A 13,442-nucleotide genomic window follows, 5' to 3' on the forward strand; every position below is an offset into this window, starting at 1 on the left:
AGGGAATACTTGTATATGCCTTGGTTTATCAATCTTCGGGAGGTTCTGAGACCTGTCACAGTGGTATCACTCTGGAAGTATCACCACTAGGATACTAGAAGTTCTCAGATGGATTTTTTTGTGATGCCAGCTCTAAGTGTATGCTCTCCATAACTCTCCTCTTTTCATGACCCTTTTTAATGGAAACCAACATGATTTTAACTGTATTTACTCTAGTTTCCCACTCAATTATGAGCTCTTTAGCAAGTAGGGATCAAGAATGGATGAGAAAATTTTGCAACAAGAGCATTATAATGAGGTTTTGCCTTAAAAAATGTCAAAATGTATTCTCAGACTAAAATAATACAGCATCCAACTGGTACAAGGAAAGGGAGAGAACAATGAAAATGATAGTTGGCATTGTTAAAGTATGAAGAACAACAGTAGGCATAGTACAAGCCCAGTGTAACGTAAAATTATTGAGATGTATAAATAAAAAGCAATATCATTATCTCTGGGTGGTACAATTATGGGTTCTTGGTATTTCTATTTTTTGGACTTACATTACTTTTGTAAAAGGGAAAAAAATATGAAAAAAAAACCTCAGTGATAAAAAGTTAAATCACACACTGGGAAAATATATGAAAGCAATAATAGTTTAACAACCTTAATATATAAAAATTGCTCATAAAATTAATACCAGGAAGGCAAGGAAGACAAAATTTTAAAAAATACTGGGCTGAAATAGTATGTAAGAGTAATAAGCATAAAAGATGTTTAACCACATCGGTAATCAAAGAAATAGGAAGCTAAAACTTTAAGATACAATTTCTTCAAATTGGCAAAGATTAAAAATAACCAATAACAGTAAAAGTTAATGAGAAGCCAATCAGTTGGGTTACTTTAAATGATACCAAAGGCACAAATCCTTTTTCTGAAATATTTGCAGCTGTTCTTCAGACTTGGGACTTTCGATTTTAAAAAAGACAGGGACTTCCCTGGCAGTCCAGTGGCTAATACTCAATGATCCCAGTGCAGGGGGCCAGGTTCCACCCTTGATCAGGGAACTAGATCTCACATGCCACAGCTAAAAGTGCTCCTGCTGAAGCTAAAGATCCCACATGCTGCAGCTAAGAAGATTCTGCACACTGCAGTGAAGATCAAAGATCCCATGTGCCACAAATAAGACCTGGAGCAGCCAATTCAAATAATAATAACAAATAAACAAAAAAGACCAAAGATAAGATGTAGTATATATTAAACAGAACCTCCAGTTAGGTGAGAGGCTGTACTCCATAATTAAACACACTGATATTTTTGCAGTTAAACGTAAATATTCACAAGAAATAGAATACACGAAAAATTGAAAACAGTCTGATTTCTGTTGATGACGGTTTTTGCCATAAAATGAGTTCAGGTCAGATTTTGCAGTGAAATCAGTTAAAGAAGACCAGCTCAGGTTGGGTACATGAGACAAGTGTTCGGGCCAAAGAAGACATGTATGCTTTTCAGACCTTTTTAGACTTTAGAATTGTTGATCATGAATTCTGAATGTTCATACAATCTTTCTGAAAGTCTCTTTAGCCAAGAAACTATAAGTTTAGACTTTAAAAAGATTATACTTTTTAATCTGCTTCTGGGAGGAACTAAACAGAAATGCAGACAATGAGCTATCCTCAAGGATGTTGATGATAATTTCATTTGTGACAATAAAAATGAAATCAGTATGAAAGTCTAACACAAAGTAATGGTTATATTATGGGATGGCCAAATAAAAGGATATTATTGGCCATAAAAATCATTTTGAGGAAGATACTTAATAACTCAGAAAAATACTCACTACTTACTGTTGAATGAAAAATAGTCAAGACATAAAACTTCCTACTTAGTGTGATGTTAATTAAAAAATACATGTATCTATAATATAAAAATCTTGACGAAAATACACCAAAATAGTAATAGAGATTATAAGTAAACACTGGGATTATGGGTGGTATATTTATTGTCTTATTTATAATGGTATCTTTTAAATTTTCATAAGATAAATTTTTATAAAATTTTTAAAAATTTTATCTTCATAAAAGAGCATAAAATACTTGTTATAATTATGAAGATCATTTTCTATGTAGGATTGATCTTATTCATCTTACTATTTATCAGAGGACATTATATATAAAGCCTGGCAGGAGGTATGTGTTCAAAAAGTATATACATGTGACTCTAAATTGCTCCTCCCCTTTCACCATTGCTTTCTTGGGGGAGTTTGGCTCATGGTGCTGAAACCCTGAAGGAGATTACCATGCTCGCCAGCTCATAGAACTGATGGGGAGGTGGGGGAACAACTACTCTCCATGAAATCACAGCCAAAACTTACTTGACACCTGCCGAAAAGCTCACCACAGGGAAGAAGAGCCCATCCGTGTTGAAGTTCTCAAACATCCCCTGCACAGGCTGCCCGTTGATGCGGAAAGAGATGCTGGGTGCCCCCAGGTCCAGGCAACAGCTTACCACGTCGTCCGACTTCAGGAGGTGCTGGTTGATGGAGGCCACGGCTCTGGGTATGCGACCTGGTGAGCAAAGAACAGGAGGAAGGCATGTAGGACTCTGGGGAAACATTCACAGGCCACCCATGGCGGGTGGGAGGGACAGAGGTCTGGATAGACTGCATTTTAATGCGACTTTGCCTTTCCTGTGTGAGGTGAGCAATGAGAAATGGCTTCCTAAGCTCTGCGAATGGACAGCCAGGATGAGATGAGTCCCACTGCTTCAGCACTGGATGAAGGCGCTGTCCAAGTGAGCAAGAGCAAGACCATCTGGTCACGAACAGTTTACTTCCTAGTTCTAAAGAATTTTATAACTTTACTGAGGCAGGGAAACTCATTGTCAGTTCTTTGCTGTTCTGCTGATTTCTTCTATTGTTGCTTATCTTTTGTAAGATGATTTATCATTTTCTGACCCAACTTGAAGTAGTAAGAAAATTGTCTCTTACGTTTTCTGTTATACCATCTAATTCTGGAAGGTTTAGAAGTAAATTATCAGAACCACTCTGCCCATCCCACTACCAAGTTTTCAGTTCAGTTGGGGGTAATGAAGGGGCAAAAGGTTTTGTCAAAAATCCTTGAACAGGGTTTTAAGCAAAACTCTAAGAAATGTGTATCTTGTTTCTTGATCATGGAAGCAGTACACATTTATTATAAATGCTAATTGTGTATATAGAAAATTATAAATAAGGAAAAAATGTAAAATAAAAATTTTTAATTTTTTCATATGTATATTAATATTCAAACTTGAATATTGTAGGTTTTGTAACTTGTTTTTTCCACTTATCACATTGCAAATATTTGATTTTATAATGGAATATTCATCAGAAAATAGATTTTAATGACAATAACACACCATGAAAAGGTAATTTAAAAATCCCCTTATGATGAGTATATGACTTGTTCATAAATCTTGTACATACATCTATGCTATGTGATATTTCTAATCTCTGTTTAGAACTCTTTTACATTTTCAGTGGTTATTGCTATTCCAGTAATAGATTCCAAACTAAATGCTGGATTTTAAAATAGTGAAACCACTACATTCTCCTTAATGAAAAATTAGGTACCCACTTCTGGTTATTTTGGGTAATTGATAAAACCATACTATATTCCCTCCCACCCTTCCACAAACGGTAATGAGGCAGATATTATACATGGGACTGGGGATCAAAGACAGAGGACCCAGTTCCAGTCCTGAAGAATTTCATAGTTCAGATCTAGAACTACAGGTAAGTGTAACTGTTTGAGTGAAGGTGTACATGATGAGATGTCTTTAGAGGCAGAAAATGCTAAGTCAGCCTGGGAGTGTGGAACAAATTAAAAATGAAGACCGAAAGATTCACTAGATAAATGAGAAAGAAATGAGCATTCCAGACAGAAGGAGCAGCTTGTGCAAAAGGAGTATATGAGTGTATGACATATTTGCAGAATGGCTAGAGTTTGGAGGGGCTGAGCTTGATGAGGGGCGGTCAGGGAATAAAGAACCTGGACCACCAAGCACAGTCACAGCGCAACAGCATCTGAAACATTCAGTGCACACTGGCAAGTGAGCCTGGGATGGCCTCAGACCCTGTTTTTGTAACTTTACACCTTGTTACATCACTGAGAATGAAGAATAATTTCCTCACTGTAGGACTTGCTGCTGCTGCTGCTGCTAAGTCGCTTCAGTCGTGTCTGACTCTGTGCGACCCCATAGACGGCAGCCCACCAGGCTCCTCTGTCCCTGGGATTCTCCAGGCAAGAACACTGGAGTGGGTTGCCATTTCCTTCTCCAATGCATGAAAGTGAAAAGTGAAAGTGAAGTCGCTCAGTCATGTCTGACTTTTCCGACCCCACGGACTGCAGCCTACCAGGCTCCTCTGTCCATGGGATTTTCCAGGCAAGAGGACTGGAGTGGGTCACCATTGCCTTCTCCCACTGTAGGACTTAGGTATATGCTAAGTTACTTGAGTTGTATCTGACTCTTTGTGACCCTATGGACTGTAGCCCACCAGGTCTCCTCTGTCCCTGGGATTCTCTGGGCAGGAATACTGGGGTGGGATCTGTGCCCGCCTTCAGGGGATCTTCCTAACCCAGGGATCAAACTCGCATCTCTTATGTCTCCTGCATTGGCAGGCGGGTTTTTTTTTTTTTTTTTTTTTACCACTCAGGCCACCTGGGAAAGCTGTAGGACCTACAATCAACACTATTTAAAACAAAATCTTAGCAAACTTGATGAGTATGTAGGTTTGATACTTTTCCTGTCTCCATTTGACAAGACTGAGACCTCTCAGCTCCTCTTATGGAGTGTAGATACCCCAGGGTCCCAGAATCTTTACTTCCTTATCATATTAACTCTGTTATGAAAGGAACCTATGGTATTAAAACTCAGCAAACCTTGCCATAATTGTCTCATTCTTAAGAGCTCTTGTTTTTCCATTAAAAACCAATCTTTCCTGCTTCGACTGTTTCTTTTTCAATTAGTTTAACTTCTGGAAAATATCACTGCAGTCATTTGAACAAATCCCAAGAGATTTCTATGAATTTGTGAAAACCAGGAGTTAATTGAAATGCTGAGTTAGACAACTAACTTCAAAAGTATCCATATCCTTACTGGATAAAGATACAAATGAAGGGATTTCCCTGGTGGCCCAAGGGTTAAGAATCTGCCTTTCAGTGCAGGGGACGTGGGTTCAATCCTTGGTCAGCAAACTAAGATCCCAGTTGCTGAGGATCAACTAAGCCCTCATGCCACACTAGAGAGAGTCTGTGTGCTGCAATGAAAAGATCCCATGCGCCGCAGCTAAGACCTGACTCAGCAGAAAAAACAAAGATAATAACAGATCTCACCTTTCTGAGATCGACATTAACTAGGACAAAACTGACCGTGTTGAATTGTGACTCCGGCGCCCTCTCACCCCACCCTCTCAGAATTTACTCCTGGCTTCGGTGCCAGTCTGAGACTCAGCCAGTGAGGAGGCAGAGTAGCCTTCACGGTGGATGTTCTTCATACAGCAGCGCTTTGATGCCATCAGAAACCAAGTTTCCAAGCTTTATTTACACCACAGCACCAGGTGCCTTCCTGGAGGAAGGATGGGTGGGAGAATATCTGTCCAGTGTGCTCTCTTGGTTGAAAACCACCAGCAGGATGAGCAACTGTGTCCTTGTGGTGAAGGACATTTTCTTTCATCTCCCTTATTTTAAGAGACTGGGAGCCTAGTAGAAGTTGCCACTGGAACACTTGTTAAGAGCATCTGTAGGCAAACTGAAATCATAGTCTGAGCCTATATTTAAAACACATAGAGAATATAGAGTTGGGATCAATATAATCCAGAAACTGAAGGGAGACTGGTTAATCATTGGATATAAAGCACGTGCTTAGCAAGTGCTTAGGGCAAAGTAATGAGAAGTCTATTTGCATAAAAGAGTCCATTTCATGTAACATTCATGTTGTAAAAGGTCATCTGATAAAGTACATCTAGCTCTAAAACATGAGTAGTGTAAAGATTTGAAACTAGAAAATGATGACACTGCTTTTGTACATTCTGTTTCATAAAACCATTCCCATCTGGAAGAAGCAATCTCTACCTGAGGAGGGTTTTCACGACTCCAGATGATTCTGAAGGGTCCTGTATCCACATTTAAAGAATAAGCTTGTTTTTCCAACTGCCTGTAATGAGGTGGCATGGGGGTGAGAGCGGTCTCGGAGCCATAGAAAGGGCTGAGTTCAAATACCCAGTCTTTATCTGCTGTGATTTCATTAAGAAATCAGCTTCTCTATGTCCACAAAATGGGGACAATAATGCTCACAGTGATGCTGTCAAGAGGTTTTTAAGGTATGGTCATTATTCCCTAGAGAAGGAAATGGCAACTCACTCCAGTATCCTTGCCGGGATAATCCCATGGACAGTGGAGCCTGGTGGGTTACAGTCCATGGGGTTGCAAAGAATCAGACAAGACTGAGTGACCAAGCACAGCAAATGATTATTCCCATGATTTCGACAAGACAATGACTTATGTCCTGTGTGCCTCTCGAGAGGCAGTTGCATGTGGCAGTAAAGGGTGTTTCTAGAACCAGGCTCCCTGGGCTTGAATCCTGGTGCTGCCACTCACTGTGTGAGCTTGGGCAAGTCACTGACCTTTGTGGACACAGATTCCTCATCTATCTAATGAAAATAATAATATCCTGGGGTTACTGTGAGTTTTGAATGAATTGTTCCATAAAGAGTAACTGGAAGAGCCTGACACAGTGCAACCTACAATAAATACTATTTCTATTGCTTGTATAACTCCAGACACTTTCATCACTAGGTTAACAGGAGATAAGCTTACTAGCGTATTGTTGGGATCTTATGTCCTTTGTAATATTAGGTAAAAACAACAGTACAGAGAATCATAGCATTGAGGACTGAGTCCAGGAAAGTGACTTGAAAAAGGAGTTACTGAAAAATCAATAAATCTCTATTGAAAGACCATGCTCTAAACAGGCACTTTCAAATACATTTAAAATGTACTGGATGGTTTTGGCACAACCAACAGGAATGTGATGCTGTAGAAAGGAGAAGCAAATATGACATGGAGAGTTTTTCTAAATCATTTTAACTGCTTTGCCAGATATTAGGAACTCTGAGTAATCCTAGAGACCACCTATTGGGACAGGCTGGGAAGCCTTGTGGCCTCTGTAAGTCTGAAGAAAACCCCTGACTTAGAGGCTCAGGACCGTTGGAAGGTCCCAGAGGGCTTGGAAAGGCCGTTCCAAGCCTAGCACTTTTAAGATGAAGTAAAGAGCCACTTTATCACATGCCACACATTTTCAAATGAACTTAAGGATGTGTTACTGCAGGCTTTTATATCTTCTGATGAGTCATGTAGACAAGTGGAAACACTGACGCTCAGCATTTCCATCGCCCCAGGCACCGCAGAGTTTGGTTTTCTAATGTAAACACAAATACTCAGGCATTTGGAAACAGAGAAGATCCAAATACATCAAAACTGTGGTGTCCTACAGCTACTCCTCGAATCCTCCACATATAGCACTGTGGTTGGAAAAGTTCAAGTCACAGTGGGCTGTGTTTTGATAGATGAACCAATACTCTGGAGCTCATCTTAGTAGGGAGACAGGAGCCCACTCATCAAATTGTCCTGATGAGTAAGAAGTCCTAAGTAATTAGGAAAGAATTTTATTCCATTCATTTACTTTCTGTATCACTTTCTCTCTTACGGAAGGTGAATTCCTCTACTTACTCAAATTTTTCAAGGGGAAAATTTGCAACAAGGGAAGACAATGTGTGATTTCCTTCTATGAAATTGCTCCCTAACCAGTGATGTACTATATGGACTGTGTATGTGTGTGCGCATGCTCAGTCATTGTCAACTTTTTGTAACCCCATGGACTGTAGCCTGCCAGGCTCCTCTGTCCATGGAATTTCCCAGGTAAGAATACTGGATTGGGTTGCCATTTCCTACTCCAAGGGATCTTCCCAACCCAGGGGTTGAACCCCCATCTCTTGCATCTCCTGCATCGGCAGACAAATTCTTTAGCACTGCACCACCTAGGAAGCCCTACTATATAGGCTACTCTGAGCCTAATTCACCCCCAACTGCGGTTCTGAAAGGCTACATATGTAAAGGCTGTATCAGGAGAGGGAAAGTGATGCCAGGACAAGGAAAGAGCCATTCCTCTGAAAGGATATTCACAGTGGCTGGGCTGACTCGGGAGTCTGTAGGGAGGGCTGGGCAGGGTTCAGATGGGGGATATTTGTACAGCTGATGATTGAAAGAAACTTCATAGGCTTTGGTGAAGACCTATGAAGGCTGCCCTCCTCCCACCCAGAGGAAAAACTCCTTCATATTTCCCAGGATGGCACTTTGGAACCTTCTTCCCCATTCAGCATGGGGCCTGGGCTCCGTTTCCTCTCAGGATGGAGCTAATCTCATGGTCTCGAGGGGGGTACCCAGAACTCTGCACTTGGTCTCTATGATGACAGTTGACTTCATAGACAATAAAAGTAGGGAAGAGATATTTATTTTGCATTTAGTGTGTGTCAAGAACTTAACATCCTTTACCCTCATTTAAATTTCCTAAGATTCTTGTATCATCTTCATTTTATCAGAGGAAACCAAGTATCTGGGAGGTTAAGTAATTTGCCTGGTGTCAAAAAAACCAAGTAAGTGAAGAGCTGGGATTCAAACCCAGGCATAACTCCAAAGTCATGCTGCTGCTTCTTAAATTTCTCTATTGACAGAAGTATTAGGGGCTCTGCCATCTTTCCAACTTTAGCAACATCCTTTGTGCTTTAATAAGTAGTAAAGTCCAGCTCAAGGCTGTGGCTTAATTTATGCATGATAAGTTTAAAGGTAATGGACCATCCACGCTGCTACAAATGGCATGATTTTGTTCTTTTTATGGCCGAGTAATATTCCATTGTATATATGTACTACATCTTATTTATATATCTGGCAAGGGATATTTAAGTTGCTTCCATGCCCTGGATATTGTAAAATATGTTACTATGAACAGTGGGGTGCATGTATCTTTTTGACTTATGATCTTCTCTGGGAATATGCCCAGTAGTGAGATCAGTGGGTCATGTGGTAGTTCTAATTTTAGTTTTTTTAAGGAATCTCCATACTGTTCTCTCTGGTGATAGTACCAATTTACATTCCCATCAGTAGTGTAGGAGGGTTCCCTTTTCTCCACACCCTTTTCAGTATTTACTGTTTGTGGATTTTTTGATGATTGTTACTCTGACTGGTGTGAGGTGATACCTCATTGCAGTTTTGACTTGCTTTTCCCTAATAACTGTGATGTTGAACATCTTTTCATTTGTCTTCTTTGGAGAAATGTCAATTTAGATATTCCACTCATCTTTTGATTGGATTATCTGTTCTTTTGATATTGAGCTGAATAAGCTGTCTGTATATTTTGGAGACTAATCCCTTGTTGGTTGCTTCACTTGCAAACATTTTCCCATTCCTAGAGATTGTCACACTGAGTGAAGTAAGTCAGACAGAGAAAGACAAATATAGGATGTCACTTATAAGTGGAATCTAAAAAAAAAGGGTGCCAATGAACTTGTTTACAAAACAGAAGTAGAGTCACAGATATAGAAAACAAACTTACGGTTACCAGGGGATTGGTGGGGGGAGAGATAAATTGGGAGATTGGGATTGATACGTATACATTGCTATATACAAAATAGATAACTAATAAGAATACATATGCTGTGTAGCACAGAGAACCCTACTCAGTAGTCTGTAATGGTTTATATGGGAAAAGACTCAAAAAAAACCCAAGTGAATATATGTATGTGTATAACTGATTCACTTCACAGTGCACTTGAAACTAACATAACACTGTAAATCAACTATACTCCGATAAGAAATACAGGCAGTGGACCTGGGCATTTACATCTCAAGAAAGGAAGAAAAATGGTCAGACCAGTATCCACCACTTCTCCCGAGCCACCCTCTATTCTCTCCTGTAGTAAGCTGGAGCGTCACTTCCACTCCATTTCTACATCAACTATTACCTTTTCATCAGACAGTCCAAAATTCATTGCTGTCCTGGTGGGAGTCATTAACAGAAACCTTATTTCTTCCACTGGTGCACACGCTGACATATTTACCTGTTCTGCCTTCTGCAAGATAAATGTTACCTGGGTGCAAGTTGGAGAATTCAGAATGATGCCCAGACCCAAGGAAGCTTTGTGTTTTAGTGAGCAAAAAAGATGCCAATTTTGTGGATGCTGGTTTCTTTACATCTCACCAGATGCTGAAGATTGAGTGATGAAGACCCCCAAAACGCTCCTAGGCGAAGCTATATTACTATGTGGGTAATATTTACCTGGCTTTCTGGTCTTGAGCAGATAAGAAGGAAAAAGGGAGCACTGTACATTCCTGGAATGATACACAATAGGATGGATTGATCCTACAATAGGATGGATGTCCAGGTCCTGAAATGTACTGACAGTAGCGAGCGCTTTCTGGATGTGCAATGAGTGGGTTCTCTGCCTCCTGACTCACTGATGCATTTATTTTGCAAATTTTTATAAAGGGATATGTCAAGTGCCCCATGGAGGACTGTGAAATCTGGAAAAGATGGAATAAATGTTCTCTTTTGAGAATGGGCTGGTTTTTCTTTGAAACTAGGGGCCAATTTGCTCCATCCAAGGGTCTTGGTGGACTTCATAGTGCCTCAGTCAATCCAGAGTTCTCCCTAAGTGCAGCCTGGGATCCAGAGAGGACTGCCCAGGTGAATCCACCTGCCAATGCAGAAGGCGCAAGAGATGCAGATTTGACCCCTGGGTTGGGAAGATCCCCTGGAGGAGGAAATGGCAACCCACTCCAGCATTCTTGCCTGAAGAATTCCACGGACAGAGGGGCCTGATGGGCTACAGTCCATGTGACTGCAACAAGTCGGACACAACTGAGCACAAGCACCTGGGATGCAGAGAATATGCTTGGGTCGTGGTGAAGAGAGGGAAGAGCTGAGCAGCAACCAGCAGGCAGTGGGCAATGCTTCTCTCTCCTCAACCCCACTCATCCCCCTACAGGTTCAATTTTATTAAACTCAGGAGCTGTAAGTATATGAGAATAGTGATTCTTTCTTTTCAAATCCCTTCCCCAGAGATAATTTTCCGAGATCCTTATGCTGTCTGATGATAACCTAAGCTAAAGGTTACTGCAACTATACGACCACAGAAACAATGGCTCTACGGTGGGGCTCTGAGAATCCAGAGAAGACCCACCTTCACCACTCATGAAATGAAACCAGGGAAAGTTAAACTGGAAGGATAAGAGAACAAGACGTTCACTTCACTCTATCATCCTGCCATTTTGTACCCACTTTTGTCTGCAACACACTATCCCCGGGATACACAAAACACAGAATCAGACAATTTCTTCTTATAAATGATCCCAGATACATATATAAATAAACACATTTGCACCATTCCTAAGAGGTAAAAAAAATGTTTATACTGAATATAAAATAGCACAAAGATTAAAAAATATTGATTAATTGAAAGTAAAGATCAATTGTAAGAAACATGTCACTAGGACCTGAGCTATTGGTTTTAGCTGGAAGCTAAAAGCAGGAGAAAAATGTGATGGATTGTGTAGTTCTCAGTTACAAAAGAAAATACATAGGTCTGCCTTGTACATACAAACTTTTCCCTGGTACTGGATTTAAGGAGGATTGTATGTCCTGGCTCCTTATGTAAGAGGCACACAGCACTATGCTTACCCAAGGAATTTCTATAAGGGACACAATATCTCCAGTTCCAGTTTTGCAAAAGATACAGATAAGACAAGCTGTAGACAGGGGAGGGGAGGGGTAGAGCCTCTGCAGTGGGTAAAAGTATGAGGGTTAGTCTTACATTTCCACCCATTCAGAAGCCAACTCACTCCTCCACAGGCAACCACAGACATTTCTGGGGAAAGCATAAGTGTATATCTAAAAAGGAAGTTTTAAAATCTTTTAAGAGATTAGCAACTACCATGTGTCAGGTACAGATCCAGACACCTTATAAAGTATATTACAAAGCAACATGTTACAACCACAAGATGACAGACTTGTAGTCAGATATAGAGCCTTCTCTGTGTGACTGCGAATAAGTTAACTAAACATCTTTGTGTTCAGTTTCCATGTCTGTAGTATGAGATCAACATTATCCACTGTAGGGGGTCATTGTAAGGATAAAATGAGAGAAAAAATGTACAAAAGATATGCAGCTTACTGCAAAGTCAATAAACACTCAGTCTTTCTCTCCTTTCCTGTTTGCCCATGGAACCTTGACAAATCCATGCAATGAACTGTAAAGCAGCAGACAGTGAGCTTGAGAAAAGTGAAGTGATCTTCACTAGATGATGCAACTGAAGTACAGACTCGTGGTTTAAAAGAGGACCGTTTCAGGCTTCTCTGGTGGCTCAGTGGTAAAGAATCCCCCCGTCAGTGCAGGAGACATGGGTATGATCACCGGTCCGGGAAGATCCCATAGACCTTGGAGCAACTTAGCCTGTGTGCCACAACTACTGAGGCTGTGCTCTAGAGCCTGGGAACTGCAACTACTGAGCCTCAGTGCCACAGCTAAACTACTGAAGCCCATGCCCCCTAGAGCCTGTGATCTGCAGAAGACAAGCCATCACCATGAGAAGCCCCCACTTGTCCCACAGCTGGAGAAAACCCCGTGCAGCAACGAAGACCCAGCACAGTCAACAAATACATAAAATCATATCTACAAAAAAAGCAGGACAGGCTCATTTCAGATGTGATGCTCTTCCTACTTAACCATCTACTTAGTTGAGACTTGAGTCTGTATCATTTCAACATGAAGTGACCATTTCCATTTGTACAATCAGGGCCCAAAGCTCCGGCAAGGTGCTCACCTGACCAAAGGTGAAGTCCATCGAAGCCATAGGAGTATAGGTCATCACCAACACCATTGCCTCCCCATCCTTCTCCACCTCCAGGGTAAGGAGCATAGCCAGAGGAAGAGGCCCAGCCCACCCGCAGATGCGTGGGCTCTGCGGTGAGGAACGGGTCCACCTGGTCGATGATAAGCTCGAAGTACCACTTCTTGTACTGTGCTGAGCCTTCAGCAACTCCCAGGAAGATGTTTGGCCGAATACTGAAATTAAACATGAGACAGGTGGCACCTACAGACTCTTGAGAAATAGGAAAGCAAACTGAACCAGACCATAGGAGGCACGGGGCCAATTAAACCAAAAAGTGAAAGTGAGAGTTGCTCAGTCATGTCCGACTCTTTGCAACCCTATGGACTATAGCCCACCAGGATCCTCTGTCCACAGGATTCTCCATGCAAGAATATTGGAGTGGGTTGCCATTCCCTTCTCCAGGGCATCTTCACAATCCAGGGTCTCCTGCATTGCAGGTGGATTCTTTATGGTCTGAGCCACCAAAAAAGCCCAATTAAACAG

At 41.1% G+C, this 13,442-nt stretch overlaps 1 protein-coding gene across 1 annotated transcript in view; it reads right to left on the reverse strand.

The window, feature by feature from the left end:
- The window catches only part of RYR3 (ryanodine receptor 3), a 546,114-nt gene that overhangs the window by 230,796 nt on the left and 301,876 nt on the right, over positions 1-13,442 (reverse strand). The window contains 5 exon segments of the mRNA XM_070468944.1: positions 2,354-2,414; positions 2,417-2,461; positions 2,464-2,490; positions 2,493-2,546; positions 12,891-13,132. Coding sequence (XP_070325045.1) covers positions 2,354-2,414; positions 2,417-2,461; positions 2,464-2,490; positions 2,493-2,546; positions 12,891-13,132 — 429 coding nt within the window.

Source organism: Odocoileus virginianus, chromosome 6 (assembly GCF_023699985.2).
Source record: "Odocoileus virginianus isolate 20LAN1187 ecotype Illinois chromosome 6, Ovbor_1.2, whole genome shotgun sequence".
In the NCBI taxonomy this organism is placed as follows: Eukaryota; Metazoa; Chordata; class Mammalia; order Artiodactyla; family Cervidae; genus Odocoileus; species Odocoileus virginianus.